We start from the raw sequence: 27,955 nt of genomic DNA on the forward strand, positions 1-27,955 counted from the left end.
TTTTTTTTTTAAAGGGAAACTTGATGTTGGAGATAAGGTGAAACGTCATTCATAGTAAGAAAAAAAAGTGTAAAGACCAAGCATTCGGACACTTGACGTTAACTCGAATGGAATTAGCTTTAAAGGGGAGTTGCATTTCTTTTTAGCCCAGTTCTTATGTATATATAGTTATCGGTTGGGTGTATCTGTGTTGCACCCCTTTTTTTTTTGAAACGTCCAGGAAGCTAATAAGTAATTGCACTTAATTTTTAATAACTGGGTTAGTGACGACTGGCAATAAGCATGATAATTTATTTCACAACACTTAAAACAAACAAAACGGAATAAACACACACACAACTCAATGGAGGAAGCCAATGAAAGGAGGGCGCGGTGGGAGGGTTCACTTCAATGGCATGGACGACATTAGTTTGCCTGGTATATTGGACACGAAGAAAATCAAACCCATAACAATGATCACAATTAGAGCTGTCCATAGAACGTATTTGCGTATGACGGGCCAGAGGATGTGCTTGAAGGATTTGAAAGGATGCGTCAACGGATTGAATGTTGTATCAGGCCGACTGTGGAATAAACGGATTAAATTGGTAAACATGGCTGCCACATTTCTTATGTGAGAGAGACACAATTTTTGGTCTTAACTAACTAAGGCTTTTCCAAAGCCAAGGGCGGATCATGTCCCAGACCAGCGGGTGAATTCGCCGCCTCCACCTCAGAGCAGATCTCGATGTCCAATTGGCATTTGCCCTTTAAGTAAAAATACAAATCAGAAATGTGGTTAAATGGGGAGACACTTTTCCTAGCTTACTTTCATGGGGCTAAGCGGCAAACCGGGCTGCGGTTGTGTACGACTTTTCAACGGAAACCAGCCCTTGATGGCTTTCTGTGTGAAGAGATTCAAACGTTTGCGCTTAATTGGATATGGTCTGCATTGCCTCTCTGTGGCATATGGCATCGGCATGTTGGATAAATTCAATTCCAAGGCCCCTAAATAATCATCTTTGCTCATTAGATCTTTATCCCAAACTTGCAAATAGATAATGGGTGGCCTTTTGATTTCAAACTCTTCCAGTCCGCTGTTACGACGTATTACCATCTAATTAATTTATATAGGTGCATAGTGATGATGGATATTTTGATATTATTTTACAATCGCAATTAGTCAGAGCCAAAGGCAAAGGCAAAGGCGAAAGGTAAAGGCCAAGGTCCAGCAGCATTGGATTGACCTTCGGCAAGACCTTTAAACTTACCATATCCTCGTTTGCAGAGTATTTCATGGGGAATATCATGCGCCAATTAAAAGCCGCATCGCCGGCAAATGAGCGGTAATGGATATCGGTTGATTGCTGCCTTTTCGCATCCTGGCACCAGCTGCACATGGGAGGAAAGAAAGGAGGACCAATGTAAATTTCTGTGTTTTTTGGGTTACGTTTTTTCTAATTGCATATCGTTTACATGACTTTCTTCTCTCTGGCTCTGTCCTGCTTACCCAATTACATAAATGTCGCTCATTAATTTGCCAAAAACATTTCTATCGCCCAACTGTATTCCGCTTAGATTTTTGACCACAACCCTCACCTCGTAGCCAGTGGGAGGTATGGGGGCAATATCAACAGGCTGTGGCATGTACATGTTGGACTCATACAGTTCAATCCATAGCTGAAGTTTACCCTGCTCCAAGTTGGGATGCTCATCGCGGTAGAGCGAACGAGTCTCAACATGCTCGGGCACTAGATTATAGCCAAATGATGGTAGTTTATCGAGATTTTTCAGCACAGTCAAACTGAGACGTTCCTGCAGTTCCTCACCTATGAAAAAAAGGACAATGAAAGGGAAACTGAAGAAAGGGCAAGAGGGTGAGAGTAAGAGGCCACTCACTCACTCTTGCATATTATTGTCTCGTCGCCAAAGAGCATGCCATCAACTTCAATCACCTTGCCATAAAAGTAGGGTGCCTGTATGCCCCTTTGCTGACATAATTCCAATAATATTTCCGATGGCAATCGTATATCATGCCAGAGATTATAACCCTGCCTGCTAAACTCATGGGCAATGCCGACAGTTGCCCGATGTTTGGAACGCCAACGATCCTCCAAATCGATGCGAGTATGACCAATGATATCGTCTCTCAATTTGTCGTGATCATAGACAACTATCTGTAGCATATGATCCCCGGGTAGAGTGGCCTCCAGTTCGAAAAATCTACCAAATATGGGATTACTTTGATTGGCTATATAGTTGGCACTATCCGACACGGTTTTGGCACCCAACGTGAGTTTGACAAAGCAATCAGAGTTTTGATTTCTGTCACGTGGCCTCAGCTGTAAGCCCTGAACCACATAAATTCTAACCATAACCTTCACAGCCTCGGCTAGCGATTTGATCATTTTTTGATAGCGTGGACCTAATGTGGTGGGCAGTGGTCGTAATTTATTAGCACCGTCTCCGTCTCCGCCTCCGTCACCGCCTCCGTCACCGCCTCCGTCACCGCCCCCGCCACCGCCAATCCTATTATTGGTGGTTTGAATTTTACATGGAGTAAGTTTGATGTGCAGCTTCAATGTGGCATAGATATTTTCTTTGTGTGGGCCCGATAGCTTCTTCATCTTCAATCCATGGGTCAAATGAACAGGAACTGCCCAATCCACAAGATAACTGAATTGAGGCTGCCTTTCCAGCTCATTGGGATAGATAATCAGACGATGCTTATATTGATCGGATCTGTCTAATGATTCGATATACATGGAGTTATAGAATTTGGTCCACCACGTGAACTGACTATCATCTATTTGCTGGGGATCCTGAGGTAAATCATCCTCGAATCGGAGAGCACGTCGATTGGCATAGGCAGCTGGACGCAAGCCAAGAGCTAACAGAAGGCGCATCCAGCAGTTTTTTACCTTGGTAGGTGATGCATCTTCTTCATTCTCCTCCCCATCGTCTACATCAGTCGAATCATCATCGTCGTCTTCGTTGCTGTCTGAATCCAAACTCAAAGTGGTGGTCGTATCAATTGAATCTCGATCTACATCTTCATCCTTATTATCATCGTCGTCGTTGTTGTCGTTGTTGTCGTCTTCGTCGTTTATCTCCTTTTTCCGTACACACATTGTGATCTTGTTCTTAAGTAGAAAACTGGTTAAATTTGGTATTAAAGCAACACCCACAGTGGATTCATGACCAAAGCCAGAGAGTATAACATCAGCTGCTATCATGGCTGGCCAATATTCCTGCTGATCGGGTAAACTCTGCAAATGGAGAATAACAAATCAGCATCGCATAAAGCCATCAAGATGAATTGAAGGAACCCCACATTACCCACCACAACACCGCAAGCATAGGACGCAATGAAATTGATGCTGTTTTTTGTGGTAGCCCCAGATAGACCACTCATTAGGACGAGATCACCCATCATGACTTTGGCACGTCGCTTGCCAGCCGAACCCAAACTCGTTTTGCCATAGCTACGAAATCCCACGAAAATTACCTCCAACCTGAAAACGAAACCAAATTCATATACATAGGTAAATCAAGATTCATTCAGGTCTTACGCAAAGTATAGCATATTGGGTCGTATAGCTGCTGGTATGCCAGTGGCTAAAATAACATCCTTTTCCTCTGGCTTTTGATGAACAAGCTCAATCAATTCGACAGACATTAGAACCTCGGCCCATACGATACCTTTTAGGGCCACTGGCAGCCATTTCAAAGGCGGCGGTGTGATGTGTTTCAATCGCTGAAACTTTTGTACGGGACTTCGTGTCCAGCAGAGGCCAGCTGCAGCTTCCTCCCGTTCCGTATTCCTGACATGATCCTCGGCACTTATCACACTCGCCGTAATATAACCCTTCGCCACATGATCGTCGTTCGATGTTCGCTCTGTATTTCGATACTCCATCGAGAACACGGGCGGATTTTGCAAATACCAACCGATGCTGCCCGGCAAAGTCAATCCCTTGAGGGTGGTCACTGCATTCCAAATGGGCGAATGTGTGCCAGGCGATGTATACGTTTCGGCAACCTGCTCTCCAAAGAGTGTTCTCAAGTATCCATCACAGAAATTGTTTTTGTCGGCAGTTGGCCGAACTTTGGCCTGATGCACATAGACTTGGCAACGGAAACGGGTTTGCCGCACCTTTGGTTGCCAGGCCACGGGCTCCTCTTTTGTCAATGTCCATTCGGATGCTATGCTGGACAAGAATTCTTTGCGCTCCCGCTCGATAACAATCGATATACAGCCAAGTATAATGGCTGCATTGCAGCCACAATTCGCACAACTGTGATTACAGGCAACACTCCTGAACACGAAACTCTTGACCTTCCAGCATTGACTGCTGGCCAAAGGACTCTGCTTCTTGGGATGGGGCTTCAGAAAATGCTTGGCATTGAGGCGACAGACACCAACTTCCTTGCCGGCAGCACTTAGGGTCAGAATGAGTTCGGGCCATTCATCTTGGACACGCAGCGTATTGATTAGTGAATTGACCTCGCCAATTAAACGTTGCAATTCCAGCACAACATCCGACACCGATTCATCCAAACTAACTTCTCGGAAGCAACAACGAAGAGTGTGTCTGAGTTCGCGTAGCTCCTGCGACAACTTGGTGAAATAGTTCAAGAGATAAAGCTGTCGATTGATGTCCCAGGTGGTACGTTGGGTATCCGCATCGATTTCAAAACGATGAGAACTGATGCCCTCTTTGATTTTATTCAATACATCCGTTATAATCGACTTGAGACACTTGGCCTGACTTTCGTACTGATGTGTGAACTTTAGTTGAAACACTTTGAATGTTTCCACCTCGGCACTCTGAGAAAAAGCACTGTGAAATTCTGTTGACGAGTTTTGAGGGGTTAACTTACCATATAATTAACCAGATCAGTCATAAAATAATCGCTATCGTATTTAGAACGATGATTCGGCAATCGCACGCGAAATAAGCAAGACGGATAGGGAGCCTCCTGACGAAAGTATTTCGTATGAATCGTGGTGTGAAATTTACCCATTGGCGTCTTTAATTGACCCTCCACAATATTTGAAGTGTGCTCAGCAAGACTAACAGATAATTTATAATTATTGGCATTGGTGTGAATGTGATCGCCCATGAGGGGTAAAAACTCTATCAAAAATATGTCATCCCGCCAATATCGTGACTCATCGAGACCGGCTATACTCTGGGTAATCAGAACATGCGAAGGTTGCTCCTCAGCCATAAATTCGGAACGTAAATCCATTAGCAGACGTCCAATATAGTTTAAAGGGTTTACGGGATCATAGAAATGCAAATAGGTGGGACCCAAAGAAGGTTTAGCTAGACGAAAGAGTTGACTCAAGATACACGCTCTCTCTCTCTTTCTCTCTCTGCCTATCTCTTACGCTTACCATTCAAGGCAATCTCCTCGAAGGATATTTCATAATCGGCAACACATTTCCATTGCATATGCTCGTGGGCAAAGATTAGAATAAGAAAACGTTGCGACAATGAGGGATACATCCAGGCAAAGGTCAGCTCATGATTCCATATCGGTGTCGTTGTTTGCTTAGCCACTTGAGTTTTGCCCTTGAAAGGATGGAATCTATACTTTAAAAACGAAGAACAAGTCAATGCAAAAATGATATATATACATTGAAGCCAGCGAACGATACTTGTATCATGTAGTTACCCTTCTTCCTAAAGTATCCCCGATACAGGCCAATAAAGTAACGTATATTACTTGGCATTAAGCTGCTCGAATGCTGCAACAAATTGCTGTGGGTGGAGAAACGATTGAAATCACTCAAAGATCACAAATCGACTCTGCACTCACCTCTCGATATCCTCATAGTCCGGTTCGACTAGAGGCTTTTTCAACTCTTCTGCATCATCCGGTTTGATGGCACTTAGAAAGACATTATGCTGTGATACGATGGCCAAATCGATTTGTAAATGTCCATGCGATTCCAATACACTAACACCTTCACCCTTCGCCCCAATTGGTGTCTCCAGGCGACCCCATTTTTTAAAATAACTATGATACGGTTGGTTCCAAACACTATGCAAATCGACCAAGAGTTCACCCACAATCAGATTCTTTTTGTATGTCATTGATTTCTTTAATTCGAAGAGTATGGTTAGACGTAATAACTCTGTCAGAGTGCAATGGAACTCAAAGACAAAGTACTTGCAGGAGTAATTCGAATAATTAAATGAGCAAACAAGTTTATAAGCTAGTTACTTACCTCATTGAAGAAGGGATTTTCGCTATTCGTAAAGGTTTTTGTACTCTTGGTCATCTTATCCATACTGACTTTCACATACAAATCACCCGAAGGCACGCCCACATTGGACGCCTTGTGCACTGTGATGCAGACGAGAAACTCTTGTGGTGCTCCGGCAAAACAATTTTCCATTTTCCAATAAAAATAATAATTTTCCTTGCATGAAGAAATTACAAATTCAAATTTAAATTCAAATTGATTGAAAAGTAACAGTCGTTTGTTCAAAAAGAAAGTTATGAAAAGCTCTCTAACAAGGGGTTGGAATACTCGATAAGTAAAGCTCCCCACCAGCAGCCAAGTTACAAGTTGTTTGTAACAGAGAAGCTTTCAGCCAGCTCCAAAACTTGCATGGGTATTGGTGAAGCGGCAGCGTCTCTATCTCTCTCTGTGTGTGAGTGTGTGTGAGAGCTTGCTTTCCAGCTCAGCTCAGCTCAGTTTCTGTTTTCAGTTCGTAAGCACGGGCCCAAAGAAGAAGTCGTTAGGTCGCCAGTCGTCAGTTATCAGTCGCCATTCGTAGCCATCGGTAGTTCGGTAGTCGCAGTCGCAGTCGAAGTCGCAGTAGCATCTCGTTGAGCGTTACGGTAAAGTTTTGCTACACAAACACACACACGTATAGCTGCTGAGGCTGCTGCTGAGATTCTATATTAGAGAATTGAAGAATTTGAGTCCATTGCATGGCGGTGCCTGGATAGTGTGTGCCTCTCTCTCTCTCTCTGGCTAAGCCTGGGGAGCCTAAAACACACACACACACACATGCACAGAGTTTTATATCCGCACCCACACACACAGAACACACATAAAATTTCTCTCAGCTCCCAGCTCTCGGTGCGTCTCTATGTATCTCGTTTTATCTGCCTTTTTTTGCTCTGTGTGAGAGTGTTTGGTGTGTCTCTGTGTGTGTGTGTGTGTGTGTGTGTGTTTTTTGATTTTGTGTATAATTTTTTGTTGTTTTTTTTCCATGTTTCTTCTATTTTTTTTTTTTTTGCGCGCGCTCAATCAAAACAGTGTTCCAATTATTTACCATTTTATACATTTTTCAATACATTTTCCAAGCAAGCACCAAAAACGACCAAAAAACGCAAACAAAACGCTAAAAACAAAGCAAACACACACAACATAAAAAAAACAACGAAAAATTGTCTTATATTCCCCAAAATCATTGCAGTTGATTTATTGACGAAGCAGCAAGGACGAATTCCCGTAATCCCGTGTGCTCCTAAATTATTAATAAGCCCTCATCGTGCCCGCTCACTGGCAAATAACAAACAACAACAAAAAAAGCAACAAAAAGCAACAACAACAACGACAACAAGAACCAACATCAACAATATAAAACGTGCCAATATTTTACAGGTAAGTTAAACTTTTAGTTTTCCTTTTTTTTATGTGAGTGTGTGTGTGTGTGTGTGTGTTTGTGCGCATAAATCAAAAGGCCAGGGGATGCCCTCTGCTCTTCTGTGCTCCCAGTGCTTCCTTTTTTTTCCCACCACTAGCCCACCAACGCCCACGCCCTTGGGGAGGGGAGAAGGGGTGTTTTGTAGTGCTTTCCATCCATCCATCCAATTCAATCTTCACCCCCTTCTCCTGCAGCTTCTTTTGGATACCACGCACTTGCTTCTTCTTCTTATTTTTTTTTTGCGTCGTTGCCTCCTTTTGGGCTGATTGCTGATGCTACTCTCTCTGCCTCTCCCTCTCCCTTTCTGTGTGCGTGTATGTGTGTGTGTGTCCGTGTGTGTTTTGCTCCTTGTTGTACCGTTGCTTTTGTGGCTGGCTACGGCATCTGTGCCACTTTTTCATTATGCGCGGCATTTCTTTATGTTTATCACATATTTCTACCTTGTATTTGGCTTTTTTTTCTTCTCTCTCCCTCTTTCCCACTCTTTTTTTTCTCCTTTTTTCCATTCCGCTTGACTCTTGCTTGCAGTCAGTGAAAGGTTCGCCAAAATACTTCCGCAGCCCATTTGCAGTTCTCTTTTCATTATACCCTTACATGCAAATGGGTTGTGCCCACTTGAGCCAAAGGTTTGTCCCTCGCCATACTTGTTGTTAGTATAGATACTTAAATTTTGATCAAACGTAAAGATGCTAAAATATTCTTTCATCTTTGTGACTGAGAAAATCTATTTGAAAACGAAAGTAAGAGTATATATTAACTCTGATTCTGAAGAAAGATATCAAATAAATTGTAAACATCCAACAGGCTTCAAAAATGTTTAAAAATTGCTTTCTAAATGTTTCTCTATAGATATTTATAAACTTAAAGTTCTTATTTACATTACAGCATAATTATTTATTACTTACTAGCTAAATATATTTAAAATTTCTACAAATTGTTTTGAGTTAAGTCAAGTTATATCAACACTATAGAGAAATTGAATTGACATGGCTATTATAGTGGGCATATCTTTTCATATTGGGGTATATAATGTGCGGAGTTCTGGTAAAGTTACAATTCATTTTTCTCTTGGTCTTGCTATTCTTTGGTCTTTTATTTTTGTTATTGTTGTTGTTTCTCGTGTGCAATTTCTTTTTCTGTTCCGCCACCATTCGCTTTTTTGATCTTGAAAACATGCTGACTTGTCTCGGTTCCCCCAACTCTACCGACTTCCCCCCTCTCCCCTTTTGGCATTGTTTCTGCTTAGCAACCTGTCCGCTGCTGCTGTTGCTGTTGCTGCTGCTGCCGAACAAGTTTATCAGGAAAACCAATAAGAAGCAAGAAGAATTGTTTATTGCGAGAGACCCCACAAATCTTGTATTTTTATTGGTATGACGGCAAAAGAGGTGATGAGGGGGGAGTTGGAAGAGAGGGAAATTGAGGCTAAGTCTAAATTCAGTTTCATGTTTTTTGTTCTTTTACAAAATTCACTTTTGATTTTCAATTAATTGCTTCTTAATCAACAATAAACACTAATTATATTGGTACTCAATACGGAAATGCGATAAACTAAAAAAAAAAAAACACCAAAAGAGAAGTCATTACGTGAGTTTGCCTTTTGTTGTATCAATGATTGATTATTGCAACAAATAGAACTTACTTCTCTAAAGAAATATTTAAAAAATCTTTTTCAATATATGAATTTTGCAATCTAAATTTTGTTCTTAATTTGTTTGTTCGTTTTCCAAAACATATTTTAAATATTTATTACTCATTTGTCACAAAAAAATATTTAATGATTCATTCTTTTTTAATATAGTAAGTGATAAATATGAAAATTCTTCAGATTTTATTTATAAGATGACGATTTATAGACTTTGAATGTTATTTAAAGATTAATGAATTTACTTAATAATCGTTTGAAAGTTATTATTCATTGTTTCTAAACTAAATCATAAATGTATTGCGGTTTTTCGCTGTTATCTTATGATTTCTTTTTAAGTGGAAAATATTTTAAATTTCACGCTTTAAAGTCGTTTATTCCTAGACCATTTGGCACTATTTTGTTTAATGTGCTCGAAAACTGTTAAGATTTAGTTCAAAAGTTTTGTGTTAGCATCCATCCAATTCTGTCGACACATAAAAACTACAATTTCCAAGGCAACAAAGTAATTTATGCTATGAACAAACGATAAGGAAATGGAATTATAACTTTTTCCCAACTATTTGCTGCTAAAAGTGTCGACAGTAAATGTGATGGCTCTAACTGACTAGCTGGTTGGCATTTTGGCCCTTACATACATACATACGTGACAAACCAATTGGAAACAGTTTAATTTTTCGTACAAACGCCCCCAAAGAGAGAGGAAAAACCACTTGACTTAAAGAGCTTTTATGGGGGGAGGCAAACTTTTCTTTTGCCAAAGTGGCAATGGAAGCAAATGCTTAGCACAGAATGCACACAACATACAAAACGGCCAAAAGCAATAGCCAAACTGAAGTAATAACTCAATTACCAAATATCCGCAACCAACAAAAACAAAAAATATGTTGCAAAGAACTGTGAATTGACTCCAAGTTTGGCCAAAAAGGAATCCATCAAGCATGAAGAAGTAAGCAACTCCCTTAACAAAATGTGCAACATAATTCAATTAGTGCAAAAAAAAAAAAAAGACAACAAACTCACACAGACACAAAGAAGTTTTGTTGAAACATCCGTTGCTGCCAAGGAGAACGCATCAGCGAGCATGAAATCATTTAAAGGCCAATAAAATATCCACAAATTTATATATACATATAAATCAAATGACCCAAATTTGAAGGCAAAATGGATTTTGTCTTCTGTCGCTGCAAATTTGAGTTTTGGGCCTAAACTTGACCGCAGTCAACACAATGGGTCTGAGGGGGAGGAGGAGGAGGAGGAGTAGCAGGCTTTTGTATGACATTCAAGGTGAACGAGTGGCCGTATCTATAAAATGTATCTCTTATACATTTATTGGCCATCCAATCCGCTCGGGTTACTCCATGTTGCGCATGCGTTGCCTTGCATATTTTATGGTAATTCGAACTTGGTCCAGTCCAGACTTGGACTCGGAGTTGGACTTTTATTTTGGACCACCCTCGCCAGTCACTCACCAGTCACTCACACAGTCAGTCATTCCAATTCATGTGTTAGTTCCTTCTTTTCCCACAGGCTGGCTTGGATTACATGACTTTCTTGGTGTCTGGTTTGTAGCTCAAATTACAGCCGCTGGTTCTCAAGTTCAGTGCTCTTGGTCTTGGTCGTCTTGTTAATAGCAATTAAAATCAACTTGTCCAATTATCTACATATTTCTACTCTCTATGAATTTTTTTCTATCCTTCGGACCAAGCATTCGGACCCCTTTGGTCGTCTCTCAAATGTCTTTCAAACGGAAATGGAGTAGAGACCGAGTTGTTGGCTTTTGATTTGCAGTACAATTGTTAAGCTGGTCAATTGGACAACGAACAGAAAGCCAGATGAACATACGGCCAACAGACAGATGGTGGGGAGGGGAGACTGCTCATCCGCCTTGGGCTTTCAATATCCACATGATACTTAATCGTTTGAAGCAAACCAAACTACAACTACTGATGACTGACTTCCATTCCAATGGTATCGATTCTCCACTGCAGTTTGTCATTGTCTAAACTAAATCCCTAGCTGGCCATTTTGTGTGAATGTCTTTTTCCCCATTCCATTCCATTGAGTTGACTTAATTAAAAAATCTCTCAAAAGTCGCTCTATGACTCTTTCTCTCTCTCTCTACGAGATGTAATTCCCTTCAATATACTTGATAATCGTTCCAAAACGTTTCAGTTTTAACCAAGTTAGAAAATTATTATTGATAAGAAAAAAGTGTGAGAAATTAAATTGAACACGACTATTGTTTAAATATCAAGATACTGAGACTCTATTTCTCTGTCTATAAAACATTTTAAGGGCTTAGAGAGAACAAAAGCTAGAAACTAAATAAGAGTAGACTAAAAGTAGTTAATTCTCAGACATAAAAGAACGTCTTCTCATAGATTTTGATTACCTCTTAACCCCCTGACATACTGGCACAGACGCCATCATCAGTCCAGTTTTTCCTATGGACCATTTCATCATTTATGCCCAGCAGGTGCGCCCACCTAATCTCTCTCTCTCTCTCTCTCTATCTCTGCGTCTGCTCTCTCACATATGATTAATGATTCAAATGACTAAAAAAAGCTGAACGCATTGTGTTCAGGAAGCCCATCGAAATGGGCAGTAAAAACATATTTACTTTCGCAAGCCATGAAAATCAACCCAGACACAAATAGCTAAATAAAACGGAGGGACGAAGGGGAGGAGGCGAAAAAAAACACAGACACAAAATTAGTGTAAAAATTTGTACGATTATGTAATTGGAAATGCGTAACTTTGGTTTGGTTTTGGTTTTTTTTTTCCTTCTGTTATTATTGTTGTTGGGCTTAATTGAGCGCTTTAAACTAAGGCGAAAGCAACAAAAAAAAGATTGGTAAGCAATTGGAAAAAAGTGCAATTAACTGGAATTCCCCCCAAACGCACCTCACTTGCCCGTTTAACGAGCTTTAATCACTTTGTACCCCCTTCCTACTCGATTTTTGCTAAATTCGGAAGTTTCAATAAAGCAACAATGAAATTATTGTTATTGTATTTTCCTCCTTCTTTTCTTTCTTTCTTTCTTTGGTTGTCCAAACTATTGAGTAATTAAAATAAATTTGAAATGTGACTTTGGGGATCAAATCGCTGCTGGTTGGCGGCTGCTGCTGCCTCTTTAAGCTGATTTTCAAAAAAGTGAAGAAAAACACACTCACTCACACCATCGAACAAAAAAGTGAAAGTCTGTTGCAACAATGCATATTAATTTTTTTACATTTTAGTATTTTGTTTTCGTTGGCGACAGACACCAGAGACAGGTAGGCAGACAGACAGACAGACAGAAGAAAGACCAAGGTGCGCCTGCGGTTCAAAATTTCCCGCAGCCAAAAAAAACAAAAACTATTAACACTGAAAAATAAAAGAAAATTTTCATAAGTTAACCTTAGCTGATGAATCAACGATTCAAATACCCTTTATGTGCAAAGTCTTCGCACTACTTAATCTCAAGTCAAACAAACTAGAAGCAGAAATCTTTATCTTTATCATGGAAAACTTCTCTTAGATCCTTTATAGCTTGTTGCTTAGAGATTTTACTCTTACATAAACTGATGCACCGATTGTCCAGAAGATATTTGGATCTCAAACCGAACCCAAATCTAGCACCTCTTAATTAATTGTGAGAAGAATCTTTTGAGAATAATGTTTTTGAGTTTTCAACTTTGATAGGAGACGACAAAGTCATGAGGTCAAAAGACAAGTCGCCCGTTTGGCCTAAGAAACTTTATCGTTTGGATCATTACATAGGATATGGAAAATACCAAACTGACCAAAGCAAAGCGAAATAGTTTAAGTTTACTTGGCTAGGCGCATGTGTGGCAGTCTTTGGCGTTTTTCTCGCTCTTTTTTGTTGTTGTTTTGTTGCTTTTGCCAACAAGTTAGTTGCATATTTGCACGCTGATGCAATTGAGTGTTACGAATAAGCGGAAAAAAACTGGCCCAGACACAAGCAGAGACACAAACACAGACACTGAGTGCTTTACAATGATGCACAGCTGGTGGTGGTGTTGGTGGTGGTGTTGGTGGCGGTGGTGCTGCTGCTGGTGGTCATTGAGCTGATTGTGGAAAAGTGGAGGGCCAAGTTTACTTTATGTTAATTACTCGAGGGCAGAGAAGCGCGCAGGAAGAGAGGGTAAAACTAATTTTGAATTTTAACATAAAGAAATTGCATTTTAGTGTCGAACAAAAAGTGTTTTGGCCCTTATCTTTTGCCTTCTACTAACAGGTAGATAGATCATAGTTTTCCATTACTCTCACACACATTCTCATGGTTGTTAGGAGGAAATGTCTTCCAGTTATTAGATAAGTTTTTCCACATTTCAAAGGGCCAAATCGTCAATCTCTCTCTTTCTCTCTCCCACTCTATCTCTTTACATCTATATGGCTTAAGTTGCATTAGGGGCAAAACTTCCCACATAAATTTACACACAGATTTAGTTTTACTTAGTTACTCTCACCCACACTCACACACACACACACACTTTGCTGGCTATATATCACATTTTTTCTTTTGTTTTTTTCACTTTATCATGGTGGTGTAACCCCTCCTCCTCCTCCTCCTCCTCTTGTGGATTGGGGAGTGTGGGATATGTGGGGTGGAAGGAGGAGAGACTCTTGCAACAAAATATCGAAACTATGCATATGCATTTTGGTCTTTTTATGCATTGCGTTTGTGCATTGATTGCAATTTCGTTTCGTTTCGTTTCGTTTCGTTTATTGCAAAAAGGCACAAGCAAATGGCCAACATAATTGCCAATGAACAGCAAAAGTTGCCTGAATATGATTATCCTCTCTGTATGCAGGGGCGTATACTTGATTTAGCTTAACGCAGAAGAGGGTTTCACTTCAATTTCACTTGTTTATGATAGAAGACTTTTGTGAATAATAATTAAGTAGAATATTAACTTTTAAAACATAATTACTTTTTGCAATCATCAATCCAATTGCTTTCTTTAACTAATTTAGCTCTACATATATACGATTTTTTCTTTGATTTATCTGCTATTCTAAAGAAATAAAACGGAAATTGCAAGTCAAACTTATGTAAAGGAAATGAAAAACTTTATGCTTAATTGGAAAAACGACCCATAAAAATTGAGATCCTAGATACGCCACTGAGGCCAGAGTCAAGCAGTCAGCCAACCAACCAACCAACCAACGAGCCATGTGGCAATTGTTGTACCAAGGAAGTGCCAAAAGGTTGGGGAATGTGAAAGTTGAGATGAAAAGTAAATAAGCCACAAAAGTTAAGCGCATTGAACTTGCCCCCATCCACAATTCTCCCCTCTCGCTCGCACTATCTCTCACCCTGTCTGGCTGGGTGCATCTTATGGTTAGGCCAAAGAAAGTTAAAGGCGAAAATCATTTAAAAAATATGTATGCACAGTTTTTTTTTTATTATTATTTATTATAGATGCATTTGTTCATCTTTTCAAATTGAGTTGAATTAAATTGTGTAAAGAAATTAATGTGTGAATATTTTTCATTACACAAAATTTACGCTATCCCGCTGGCAGCAAAATGTAAATTCATTAGGCCTCACTCTCCCGCCCTCTCTCTCCCTAGCTAAAGGTGCTTAGTTAGTTAGTCAGTCTGTTTCTGGGTTGTCTCCAATATTCCTCTAATTTGATGTCTGTCTGGATTGTCTCTATATATACATATATATGAGCATATATATAATCTGTGCGCATCTGTTTTGCCTGTTCGTAGAGATTTGCCCACACTCTAATGGAAATTTATTTGCATCTGCTATGAATTGAAGTGACAGCGGGCGGTTCTCTCTCATTTTATATGCCTCAATGTTTTTAGTTGGGTTTGCAGGAAATTGTCGCATACATGGCGTATGCGTAATTTATATACACATGCACACACACACACACATACATATGTATGTATATGGCATGTAATGGTTTTTTTGTGGGTTTTAATTGGAATTATGCATGGATTATTTGTAAACTATGCTCAATTAAATGGAGTTTTTTCTTTTCTCTGTTGTTTGAGTTTGATTTGATTTCAGTTTTGTTTATTTATCATTTAACTAATGAAAAGTGAAATAAGCAAATAAAATATGCTCTTTAAAAGCATGTAAGAAGAGACAAAATGGTCAGTCAGTCTGTCTGCCAGTTGTCAGTCAGTTTGCCTATCACAATATTTAAGTTAAATAAATGCAAGTATGTCAAACTCGTTCATATTTTATGACCACCAGAGAGTACTCGTTTTACCGACACAATGGAAAAGAGACAACAAATGGCAATAATAACAACAACAACAACAATCATAACCATAAAGTAGAGCAAAATGAGCAACAATAAACCAAGACATTGAACAAATTCTGGTTCTGAAAAGTTTCACTTTTCAAGCTGAAAATAATTAGCAGGGAGTGAAGTGAAGAGGCGGACCAAAGCAATCTATAAGTAGAGGTTTATGCAAAAAACAAAAAGAAAGAGACTCATTTCATTTCTTTTTAGTAATTTTTACTATTAACTGGGTCATTGTCTGTCATATTCTTGGCTTAAATTCTCCGTTTTGGTTTTGGGTTTTTTGTGAATTACTTTTTTTTTTTTTGATGCCTTGGCAGAATTTGTAGGTTGAAAATTGAAACTAGGACAAATTGTTCAATTTTTGTTGCTTGTGTTTCAATTTTTGTTTCACTTTTCTTCTGGTCATAATCAAAAAACTTAAATAATTTCGAGTCCAACTTATTGAACATTTTGATCTGGCCATAAAAAATGAAAACCCCTCGCAAAATATCACATAACATTGCTAAATGGCCAGACATGTGTCTTTTTTTTCTGTCTACTTTGGCAGCAGGCGAGCAACTCCACTCCAAAAGTAACTCCTCCTCCCTCTGCTTCCCTCTGGCTCCCTCCTTGTAGTCTGTATCTGAGCTGGGGCGTTGCCTGCCCCGAAGAGACACAGAGGATGGGAGAGAGAGGGAGTGAGAGAGAGACCTGATGCTGTCAGGTGTTAAATTGGCAAACTATCAAATGGCGTAGATTTTCATGACAAGTCGACAGCAGGGAAACATGGCAAACATTTGGCCAAAAAAGCAACGACCATTGACCCAAAAAGTCAAACAAAGGTGCCTCTTCAAGCCCTGGACTCGTGCTTCCCCCAACTCTTCTTCTTCTTCTCCTCCTTTATTCTCTCTGTCTCTTTTTTTTTGACTGTCTGTCTCTAATTATGTCAAATTAACGCACTTTACGTGTATTATATAAGACAACAACTAAAGTTGAATGACATGACAAATACATATATACAAACAAACATATACATATAGACATACATACTCTGTCTCTCTCTCTTTCTCTCTCTCTATCGCATCTCTTATGTTTTTGACACTCAATTAGCTTACTGTCAGCATCAGGCACAGGGCATTATAAGTTTCGAATTTAATAAGAAAACTTTTGTCGTCCTTTCGTCTAATGCAAACACACACACACACACAACCAAAAAGGAGGAAGAAAAAACCCCAGACGACTTTGAAATACTCTCCAATAACAATATTTTTGGCTCAACTAAAGTTAATAACACTTTAATTGACTAAGACCACTTAACTGTCTATGGAAATTAAGTTCAAAAAAGGGGCGTGGTCTGTTAATTCAATAAATTAAATTGAATTTCAGCTAAGTAAACGCAAGCAGCTCCTTTTATTCCCTAACAAAAAAAAAGACCCGAAAAAACGCCAAATAATTTTTTATGCAAATCACTTTAAACAATGTCGTTTCGATAAAGTTAACAAACTTTATTTGCATGGCTTCATTTTGTTTTTAGCTTCTTCTTTTTGCGCGTTGTTGCTGTTGTTGTTGTTGTTGTTATTGTCTTGTTTCTTTGCTTTGTATTTGCATTAATTAAGCAAAAATTTATAAATAAATTGATTGTGTGTGGCTCGTGCGGTGACTACAAAACAAAAACAAAAACCACCCAAAAAATCAACCACAACAGCAACAACAGCAACAAACAACAACAACAACCTTTAAACAAAATGTTGCGCTATATATTTCTCTCTCAATTAAATGAGTTAAGGACCAGTTGGATAAGTTCGGTTTTAAAGTCAATTTTGTCATCTGTTTTTTGTTTTTGCAACCATTTTTATTATAAATATATAAAAAAAATGTTGTCGTTTTTTTTGATTTCAATTTCGAGAGAGACAATGGCTAATAAATTAACTAAGCTTATTTTGCAAGGGATTAAATGTAAATTTTCTTGTTTCAAATACAAGTTTATGGGGGAGAGAGAGGCAGACAGAGAGGGAGAGGGGTCGAGAAGGTCGTCGAAATGCAACATCTGTGTGCGAGATGATAAAATTTTTAATCAATTTCTGTCTTTTTTCGGTTTTTTTTTACAACCTTTTGTGCTGTTTGCCATGATAAGATATGTTTGCTTATTAAAAATTTCAAAATGTCACCTAAAAAAAATGCGGTTTTTTGATACTTTACTGGGGAGATATGCAATTTGTAAACGATTGAATATAAATCAAATGCGAAAATGGTAAAAAAAAGAAAAACGGATCATTTGAAAAAAGATTCGAATTTCATGATATTGTATCAGACATTTCTTTTGGCTTATTTAAGATTGTTTAAAAGCTTTTTAAGTGGATAACAAATTAGTTTGTTGTCTTATACTTATATATGAATTAGACAAGAGTTTATTATATTAAAAAGTAAATTGGCAGATTAATAGAATAAATAAGTAAAAAGTGTTCCTTTGGAATAAGTTAGTTGTTAAATTTTGTAATCAAAGTGGCAAATTCTTGTTAATCAAAGTTATCAAAGTCAAATGGTTTTTTCTGCTTCTATTTTGAATTGATTTGGAAGTTATTCCCAATCAATTTTTGTAGTTTTCTCATCAAGTAAATGCTGTTAGTTAGTTGCAACACCTCGCTGCATGTTCTCATTTACATAATTGAAAATTATTTCATGAAGTGCCGTTTAATCGCTTTATTATTCCTTAGACTAGATGAGTGGAACATTTTTTCTGAATTTTCTGAATTAAGCCGCCCACATAATTCTGGTATATGCGGGTATATTTACTCGAACTAAGTAGCTCTTCCCACAATTGAAATCCCAGCAAGGACTAGAACAAAAATCTCCCCTTTTACACACACACACACATAGACAGGGGGTGAGGTGTGTGTGTGTGTGTGTGTGTGCCCACCCACCTGCATTTAAGTGCTGTGAGAACAAGGCTCATCTAACTACTTGCTAACCGAAAACTCTGTGACCCAATTGCGGCTTATTACTTGTCTATAATTTAATTACCACAGCCACAATTTCTCAGTCAACTAAGACTAAGCCAAAGAGAGAGAGAGAGAGAGAGAGAGAGAGAGAGGAGGCCACTTTAGAGGTAAGATGTAGAAGAACAAGAAGGCGATGAGGAAGAAGAATCTTCATCTTAATCTCAATTTCTCACGCTTAGTTGAAAGAAGGCGAAGAGAAGGAGGAAGATGGCGAGAATGTGAGAAGGTAAACTGTGGCACTTTTGGTTTCCAGTCAACTGCTATAACTATTATTGCCATTACAACAATTTTTCATCATCTATGCTTCTATCTTCTCCCTCCTCTCCCACCCTTTCTCCATCTCACGCCCTTTCCTACTTTGTTTCGCTTACAAATCAAATCAAGAAAAGTTGTAAAAAAGGAAGAGAGAAATATCGGAAACTAGAAAGCATTGGCAATAAATACAATTTCTAAATTCTCTAGCCAAGGCAGATGAACGTGACAAGTGCGTTGAGTCTCTCTGTCTCTCTTCTCTCTCTCTCTTTCTCTCTCTATCTCTGTGTGTGTATTTGTTGTGCAATTGAAGAACAAGAATTGAACCACAGAGGCCAAAAGAAAGCATTTTTACAACAAGTGAAGGAAAAACTCGATTTTATGAGACACGACTCCATGACAAAGTTAAAGTTGAACTTCTCGAGTCCATAGGCCATGGCAAAGAGGAAAAGCAAATACCTTTTTTTTTGTTTTTGTTTTGTTTTGTTTTTTCTTGCCTTTCAACCTATTGCGTTTTGTTTTTTAATTAATACAAGTTACGACTTTCTTTAACCCATTTTTCAGTTACAAGTGGCAACTTTACTTCTCAGACTCGCTCGCATTTCCTTTTTCTGCCCCATCATTGTAATAGAAAATTTTTAATCACTGCCGCCAAAAAGTGCATTGCATTCATTGTACAGACACAGACACAGAGACATATAGCCAAACAGCATCCATCCCATTCAACTTTCTATTGTTCAGGGAGAGAAGAAACCAGCAGAGAGTTATATACAGGCATTTAATTACGCAAATAATAAACAAATGCTTCAAACAACAACAACAACAAAAACAACCCAAACAGAGAGATAGAGCCAAAGCTAAAGCCAAAGCCGCAGCCGCTTGTTAGCCATAAATTTGCAATTTATTTTGCGGTTTTCGTATATCGCTGCATATATAATTATATTGAATTGTTTATTATACACACACACACTCACACACAGTCACAAATATGATATATAAATTGTATATATATATAAATTTTATTTGCCATACGAAATTATAAATATGCACAGTTAAAAATATTTATATTTTTTCATATAAAAAGTTAATTCAATATTACAAAGTTCAATTTAGTAGATTTGTATATGCAAATGAGAAGAATATAGATATAGATACAGATTATACGATAACTAAGTTAAACAGAATAGAATGTTTATATATAAAATCAAATGCAAAAATGAAAGGATTAGATTGGAAAATTCCTCTCAAGTTATAGTCTAATGAAACTACAAATAGATTAACTTTATATGACTTTAGAATTTTTTTTATTTTGTACTCCAATTAAACATTTGAAAGTACAAAAAGCTATTGATTGATCCAAGTCAAAACAGCTCTTAAACTTGGCCGAAATAGTGAGATGTTTGTATCAAATTGTTTCAAAAACATATCGAATGAACAACTTAGTGCACTTTCCCTCACAGTTTGATGTGATCAATTTCAATTTCAGCAGTTAATGCTCTTATATCAAGTTGAAATTATAAATTATTTGTCTCTGTTTGGTTCGGTTACATCGATTGGCTTTAATATTGATGTATTTTACATTGACAATGGGGCAGAGAGTTTAGTTTAATTAGTCTTCAGAGACAGAGAGGCAATTAAAATTGTCTGGCATTTGATATTTGAGTTTTGTAGCTTATATACAGACAGTATGTACACATATATGTATGTATATGGTATAAGTAATCACGATATCTGGCAAGTTGATGTTTGAGTTTATAATATGCTGATAAAGGGGAAAGGGGAAGAGAACAGACATTATGTTGAGTTGGCGAAATGTGCTAATATTTTCCATGAGCCACTTGAAAGTTAATTAGAAGATTTTACTTACATGTATTTACAATATTCATGGGTGTGTGTGTGTCCCAGTCTTTGTGTGTCTGTGTGCTAATGGCAAGCTTTTGAATTTTAAATGTGGCATATGGCAACATCAGCTTAGTGGGCGGCAATGTTGGCTAGGAAGCTTTGCTACTAACTTATATATGATGCGGTAATTAAAGCTTTGGACCTCTTACCTACCTCAATGGCATAATTGAATAGTTTACTAAAAAAGTTAACCATTGTAAAATGTTCAAGTAAATGGCCAAACAAATAGACAAACTTTTGACTGACTCTTTTTGCATTGGCCAAGCAGAGAACTCATTGAAATTGTAATTGAAGTCTTTTGCCTTTTCTCTCTTGTGCCTAAAAGTACTGGCAATAAAATATTTAATGAAGGTATTTACAAAAAGGGCGTGGCTTTTGCTTATGTATGTATGTATACCAAAGGCATTTGAGACCCATTTACTTGATATGGGTTAAGAATATACATACATATAGAGGCAGTTAATTTATTCTTTTGATGAAGAAGTTAAATTACATGAAGCTAACTTTCATTTCTCTTGTTTGATTGAGATAATTTTCATTGTTCTGAGTGTGAAATTGATGCTTAACTATTAATTTGAGAACATTCAAATCGTTATCACTTTTTGTTTTCGCATTGCGAAATTCAATGTTCTAAGTTTCCGACAGGAAACTGAGCAGGAGGAGGGGAAGGTGGCTGACTGAAGTTGGAGAGTTTAGACAGAATTTAAACAAACTTTTATAAAGCCTAAAACAACAAGTTTTATGCTTATTAAAACTTTAAACAATGGAAAAAGCAATTAAGCAATTTTTGTTGTAGATATGATGAACTTTTTGTTTTCTTTTTTTTTTTGCCAAGTCGGATGTACTATATACATATATGTGTGTGTATGTCTGTGTGTGTGTGACAACATAAGCCTTTAAAAACATTTTGCATTCAAGTAAGTCTTGTGGGTGTACATACATACGTACCTCTGTGTGTCTGTGTGTGTGTGCGCAATTACATTTGTGCCAAAACATCATTAGAACTGGCAGCTGAGGAGGCCACAACAAGAAATAGGGAATAGCAGCAGCAGCTTTTTGCCACTCAAAAGTGTTTCGAGGGAGAGCAAACGAAAAAAAAAATATATATGTATGTACATACATAAGTTGGCCAGGAATATGTTGGCCCGCTGTAGCAGTTGGCAACAGAATTGGTAACAGAACCAGCCGACAGCAGCGCAGAGTGCTCTACTTTTGAAACTTCAATAGCTCGTGACATTGTTTGTGTGTGTGCCTATGTGTGTGTTTGTATGCTTACCCAAATAACCAGATTTTTACATTTATTTTTATGTGTATTGGTATTTGTTTTTGGAAAATAAAAAACCAGTAGTCAGTTAGCCTACAACTGGCAACTGAAAAGAAAAGTGCCATCTAAAGCCATCAAATTATAAAAAACCAGCTTAATTTTAACTTCAAAACTAAACAATTTGTAAGAATGTTGGCTTTCTTGAGGGCCAAGTTAAGAGAGAAACCACAGGAAAGCTATTTCAGTCCACTAAATATCGAAATATATGAGATGCTTGTCCACTTGAGCGAATGATGAATAGATGTAATAGAGTTTAGAATTATAGCTTGTAGGTAAAATAAATGAGGCTTAACTGATGATATATCTACATATATCGGATGCTGATGCACTTCTCGTACTCATACTCCAGACTTACTCTCATTTCCAGTTCTGTGAATCATTCACTGAATTCATAACGAAATGCTTTACATGTTAATTTGTTAGACACGGGGCACGTATTACACATAAGTTGATAAGAGAATTCCTTGTATGGTTGGTTGACTTTACTTGCTTAGAAAATGATTTTCTCTTGTAATTTGTTTTTGGGCCACTTCTGGGTACAATTTTTTGTACCGCTTTCTATTGGACTTCTGTGTTTGTGTGTGTGTGTGACACTTGAAATAATTAATGAAAATTGTTTTCTAAATTAAATAAACATTTTGTTTGTTTTTCTTCTTCTTTTCGTTACAGTTAACAATTGTGAGCAGCTCGTGAAGCAGCAAAAGCCGTCAAAATTTCGAAAACATCGAAAATGGTCTTTGATTGTGGAGTTTGGTGTGCAAAGTATTTGCTTTGCATATTTAATTTTATATTTTTTGTAAGTATCCCCAACCCAACACCCCTCCCTTTCCCCTCGCTTGCCACTAGATATGCAACAAATGGCTAGATGCGTGGCAATCTCCTCTATTCGTTGTGGCATTTGCAATGCTTCGTTTGCCACTTTGTTGCCTGGGAAGGCGCGGTCGCTGCTGCTGTTGTTGCCGATGCCGATGCCGATGCAGTCAATCAAGCAAATCTCTGCGCATGCGCAGTTTTTCAACATTTCAGCAGCGGTTCATTGACTTTATCCCCAGCGTTGTCGTCATCATCATCAGCAGCAACAGCAACAACAAATGCAATCAAACATAATCGTCATCATCATCATCATCATCATGCTGACTTTGCATGCCGTGTACTTAGCTCATGTTTTCTTGTTGTTGTTTCTGTTTACCAGGTACTAGGCACAATCATATTCGGCGTTGGACTATGGCTGGCCGTGGACAAGCACTCGCTGATTGCTCTCCTCAAGCTGGTCGAGAGCGATAACATTGAGGTAAGTGTCCACCTGTTTGCCAGGCTACAAGTGAAAGTGCAACCCTTAAAAAACCTGATTTTTCACCCCAAAAAGAAAATCCAATCAAGGCAACCAATCTATATATAGTATAGTATGCTATTCAATTATAATTGACACAGTGGCGTATACATTATAACTTTCTTTTACTCTAAAAAAAAAAAAATAAAAAACCACCCCATAAATTGCATGGCAGTCTATTGACATTAGCCAACGGGCTGGGGGCAAAAATGCTCTAATTGACCCTCCCGTAAAAATATAATGACAACTAAAGTCGACGGGGCTGTTCAGTGTAAATAATAAAAGTAACTAACCACTAATCAAAGTGCACAATGCACATGCCAACCCGATGACAACTGAAGCAAAAGGGCGAAGATTATTCCATCAATTCCAAACGATAGAGAGGGTAGAGTTTCTCATAGTAGACCTTCAAATGGAAACCATATACATTCAAAAACTTATATTCTACAACGCCCTCGAAGTGCCCTTAAGCAAACATTCTTTCACGTGTGAAATTTCATGAAGATCAAGGTAAAAATCTGCAGAAATCTACAGAAGAATTTCAAACTGAGCAATATTTAATAAATTAAACCTTAATTAAAAAACAAAAAACTAGGGAAAAGCTTTTAGTATACCATTTCTGATAATAGATAATACGATTAAGCGATTGCCATCCATCCCTGGCTTTCCATATCGTTGTGACTAAGTTTCGTTTGAAGAGTTTGCATGTTAACTAAAAATTGAGTCGATAAAAGTTTAAAGTGACTAACAAAACAGAAAATGAAAACCGTGCATGTTTCATATCAACAGAACACTAATTGCAGGCTCATCTAGGACTGGACAGAGAGAGGAAACATCAAGCCAACCCACACATCATGATAAAAACATGATGATAAAAACCTAATTGACAAACTTTAACCTTTTGCATTACCATTTCCGCTTGATGTTCTTCTCTGGTTTGGTCAATGAACTTTATTTTAAATTTTTGAGACATTTTTGTAGTTTTTTTTATAAAAATTTGCCTACGCCAATTAGGCATATATGTAGAACAATGTCTTTTTTTTCCCAATCATAATTAAATTACAAGTAAAGTGAAGTAAAATACTTTTCCAGCCAGTCAGGGTAAAGGTTAATTAAGTATACGCCACTGTGGACAGAGAAGATATGTTTTTACTTTACTTGATGACATTTTATTACATTCGATTCTTTTTTAGAAATTTACACAACCTCAGGTCATAGAGCAACTGGCCTATGTGCTTCTCGTCATTGGAGCCATCATGTTCTTTATGAGCTTCTTGGGCTATTTGGGTGCCATGCGAGAGTCCCGCTGTCTGCTATCGACGGTAAGTTTTCTATACACACATACATTCATACATATATATGTACATATATCTATCATCATCTCGAGAATGCAATCAATGCAATCGAGAGACAAAATTGTTGAGCCTTGCATCATCATCATCATCGTCGTCGTCATTATCATCCATTAAATGTGTAAATGTGTAAATGCTGGGAAATTGTTATTGCAACTTTCAATGAGGAGGCTGCGGGCAGGTCGCATAATCTCATCATGAGCCTATAAAAAAGTTAAAGAGAGGGGCAGAAACATTTACCGACACCTTGAAGCACTTTTTTTTTGGTCAATTGTTGTTTGCATATTTCTTTTTTCTCTGGCTTTGACTTTTTTAGCTGGAAAACCACGAAATTGTTGAGAGAAAGTTTAATGCACATAAAGTGGGCATCTTTTTTTTTCATATATATCTACATATATTTATATAGTTTTTTGTATATGTATATATAAATAGTTACTGTACATACTTAGGCAGGGCCGGACTATGAGGTGAGACTTAAACATAATGAAAGACAAAACTGTACAAGTTGAAAGCATAATATTGGTCCCTAAGTAAACTGATAAATACTTTAGACCAAACACCAAGCAAAACTATACTTTAGTCTTATACTTAATGAAGATGATGACAAATCATTAACTAAATTTGTTTCAAACAAAAAGAAATGAGCAAACTCTGGAAGCCTTTTAGTTCATTATACTTCTTTTAGAATAGAAGAGTTTGGAATATATAATATTCTAAGTTCGCATAGTTTTTTAGAGCTTTCTCTGTTCTTCCTCTTATCTGTATATATAATTGAATCTGCTGAATTGAGACTAAAACATTCAATTACCCAGCAATGATAAGAACAAGTTTAAGCTTAACTGAAATAGACAAATTGAATGGAAAAAACTTTTCCGAGTTTGTAGACGATCGTTGATAACTGAAAGACCTCGATTTCATTTCTCTTCTATAGGAGTAGTTATGCAAGGAATTAATTAGTAATGCTAAAGTCAGCCAACCAACCAGCCGGCACGAGTGTGCACAACCAGACCTGTGTTTAGCATTTACCTATGGATGGATTGTTGGACTGTTTGTATTTATTTTCATTTTCCATTTTGGGCATTTTTCATGAGTCTCTCTCCAAACGTGTTTCAAGTGTCGTGAGGCAACCCTCACATGGGCATTTTTCTTGTAGAGCAATGACAAGCCCTTCACTTTGTATATATGTATGTACATATATATAACCGATAATGTTTTGTGATTGGAATCGTAATTTCTCCAGCACACAGACAGCAAAATGCCACTTCAAGGCAGCCAAAAGATAATTTACATATATACATCAAGTGGCCCAGGGCCCAACCTTAGTGGACTTTCTATGATTAAGGTTGGCATTGCAGAGAAAGAGTTAGACAGAGAGAGAGAGCAAGAGAGAGAGAGAGAGAGTGTACAATTAATAAAAGGTTTATCACATTTACCTGCATTATTTACAAGTTTTTCATTACATTTCCTCTCTTGAGCAGACTTGCCCATATATACATATGTATATATGTGTATATAGAGATAGCTAGCAATACTTAATGGTAAACAAACTGGGCTTGGTCAATTTAATTGCTGCAGCAGCAGCAGCAGCAAACAGGTGAATTGCTGTCACCTTTTGCTTCAATACACGCGACTTGCATGTGAAGCGAAACAAATTTCAGTTAAACACATTGTTAAATTGTTTTATTTTCGCAAGGGCAACAATTTAACCCAAAAACTAGTAAGCTAGCATCTCAAGGTCTTTTAGACACATACACAAGGCACTTGATATGGCCAAAATGTCTTAGCATTGATTTGATTTCGAGTGCAGATATAAAAACCAAAAATTACTTTCAAAATGGAAGAAGGCAAGAAACTTTGATTTTGAATAGGACAAGAGAGAGAGATAGAGAGATTGATGCTCCTGAGATCTAATGGCAAGGAACATGCATCACTTGAAGCTGACAGATACATTTGCACCCTCGCATTTATCCATGGTCTATAAGTCTTCATGAAATGCTGCCAGGCGTAACTACCGCAACAACAACAGAAACAGAAAGAAACCAGCAAGTAGCAGTTCCATTTAGCAGTTCCTGCTCCAAACCCCAAGACCCCAAGCTCAGTCTCCATGTGCCATGACACTTTATCAGGCCAACGCATCTGAGCAGCAGCCGCAGCAGCAGCGACAACATTAGCAGCTTTAGGCCAAAATAAGAGAGAAGAATGAAAACCACAAAAGCTTTTAGAAAACATGCAAGTTACTTTGCCAAATGACCTTCAGCATATATATATGTACATACATACCCACCTAGTGGGAGGAGGAGGAGGAGCATCAGTAGAAGCAATGCATAGCAGCTCCATCCAACACAAAAACCATAGAGAGAACAAAACTCACCACCAAGCAGCATGCACATTTAGCTCAGGGTCAAATGCATAGATTTTTTATGCAACGCACACACACACACACTCATAGAGAAAGAGATAGAGAGAGAGCCTCATCAAATTGGGTCATCTGCAGAGACGGTGGCGTATACGCAATCTAATTTTTGTTATTCCCTTTTGCATCTCCTTTTTGTTTTTTGGCCAGTATGGAACATTTTTGATATTACTTTTGATTGCTGAAATCGTCGCCGGTGGATTGGCCGCCTTCTATAAGGATAAGGTCCGCTCGGAGAGCAAAAACTTCCTGCAGACAACAATCACAAGCTATTCGATTGGTGAGAATGTCGATGCCACCTCATTGATGTGGAATCAGTTGATGAGCAACTTCGGTTGCTGCGGCATCAACGACTACCATGACTTTGATGCCTCGGCGGCGTGGCAAGCCAGCAAGGGGAACCGCACCATTCCGGAGGCCTGCTGCATGCTGAAGGAAGTGAGCAAATTGTTGCCACGCGACGAGGACTGTGTGACCAATCCCAGTGACAGCAACAGTTACTACAAGAAGGCAAGTCCCCACAAGTAATAACCTCTTCTTTTTTGAACCCAAACTAAATATCCTTTTTGATTGACTTCTAACAGGGCTGCTACGAGGTATTCGCCGATTGGTTGATTGCTCAACGTGAACTGATCATTGCCGTGATTGTTGTTGGAATCGTCCACTTGATCTTGATTATCTTAGCCTTTGCGCTGTGCAAAGCATTTGCCAAATACAACGATATGCGTCTGTAAATGACCCCAAAGCAAACCGAGGAATGAATCAATCAAAAAATTAAATGAAATGAAAGAGAAAGAAAGTAGCCAAAAATCAGGCAAAAGAAAGAAAT

General features: G+C 38.1%; 2 protein-coding genes across 7 annotated transcripts; one reads left to right on the forward strand and one right to left on the reverse strand.

Annotated features, from left to right (window-relative positions):
• Nucleotides 1-260: 260 nt before the first annotated feature.
• Nucleotides 261-6,391, reverse strand: LOC6638750 (otoferlin). Of its 6 annotated transcripts, none has more exons than XM_023181249.2 (13): nucleotides 6,221-6,391; nucleotides 5,809-6,161; nucleotides 5,627-5,750; nucleotides 5,384-5,561; nucleotides 4,864-5,312; nucleotides 3,552-4,810; nucleotides 3,323-3,494; nucleotides 1,883-3,248; nucleotides 1,490-1,808; nucleotides 1,251-1,371; nucleotides 809-1,096; nucleotides 647-747; nucleotides 261-563 (listed from the first exon to the last, which is right to left on the reverse strand). In XM_023181249.2, the coding sequence occupies exons 1-13, from the start codon at nucleotides 6,389-6,391 to the stop codon at nucleotides 383-385; spliced, it is 5,082 nt and encodes a 1,693-aa protein (XP_023037017.1). In that variant the 3' UTR covers nucleotides 261-382. The 6 variants fall into 6 exon arrangements, with proteins under 6 accessions (XP_023037017.1, XP_046868110.1, XP_046868108.1 ...); XM_047012152.1 differs by having other exon boundaries at nucleotides 499-563; nucleotides 625-747; nucleotides 6,221-6,339; XM_047012151.1 differs by having other exon boundaries at nucleotides 502-563; nucleotides 643-747; nucleotides 6,221-6,339.
• A 315-nt stretch (nucleotides 6,392-6,706) lies between these two features.
• Nucleotides 6,707-27,915, forward strand: LOC6638749 (tetraspanin-18). The gene is made up of 7 exons (XM_002062251.4): nucleotides 6,707-6,840; nucleotides 7,425-7,612; nucleotides 22,701-22,827; nucleotides 23,224-23,322; nucleotides 24,555-24,683; nucleotides 27,277-27,636; nucleotides 27,711-27,915. Exons 3-7 carry the CDS (start codon nucleotides 22,762-22,764, stop codon nucleotides 27,858-27,860), a joined length of 804 nt encoding a protein of 267 aa, XP_002062287.1. The 5' UTR covers nucleotides 6,707-6,840; nucleotides 7,425-7,612; nucleotides 22,701-22,761; the 3' UTR covers nucleotides 27,861-27,915.
• Nucleotides 27,916-27,955: the final 40 nt, after the last annotated feature.

The sequence above is a fragment of the Drosophila willistoni genome (genome assembly GCF_018902025.1).
Source record: "Drosophila willistoni isolate 14030-0811.24 chromosome XR unlocalized genomic scaffold, UCI_dwil_1.1 Seg144, whole genome shotgun sequence".
Taxonomy (NCBI): domain Eukaryota; kingdom Metazoa; phylum Arthropoda; class Insecta; order Diptera; family Drosophilidae; genus Drosophila; species Drosophila willistoni.

Excerpts from the sequence above, each read along its gene's own strand:
- LOC6638750 (XM_023181249.2), bottom strand. The coding sequence starts at position 6,391 with ATGGAAAATTGTTTTGCCGGAGCACCACAAGAGTTTCTCGTCTGCATC. Across the intron at positions 3,495-3,551 it reads CCCAATATGCTATACTTTGC|GTTGGAGGTAATTTTCGTGG; the intron begins GTAAGACCTGAA and ends TTTCGTTTTCAG. Across the intron at positions 1,097-1,250 it reads ACTCTGCAAACGAGGATATG|ATGGTAATACGTCGTAACAG; the intron begins GTAAGTTTAAAG and ends TAAATTAATTAG.
- LOC6638749 (XM_002062251.4), top strand. The coding sequence starts at position 22,762 with ATGGTCTTTGATTGTGGAGTTTGGTGTGCAAAGTATTTGCTTTGCATA. Across the intron at positions 24,684-27,276 it reads CCCGCTGTCTGCTATCGACG|TATGGAACATTTTTGATATT; the intron begins GTAAGTTTTCTA and ends TTTTTTGGCCAG. Across the intron at positions 27,637-27,710 it reads GCAACAGTTACTACAAGAAG|GGCTGCTACGAGGTATTCGC; the intron begins GCAAGTCCCCAC and ends GACTTCTAACAG.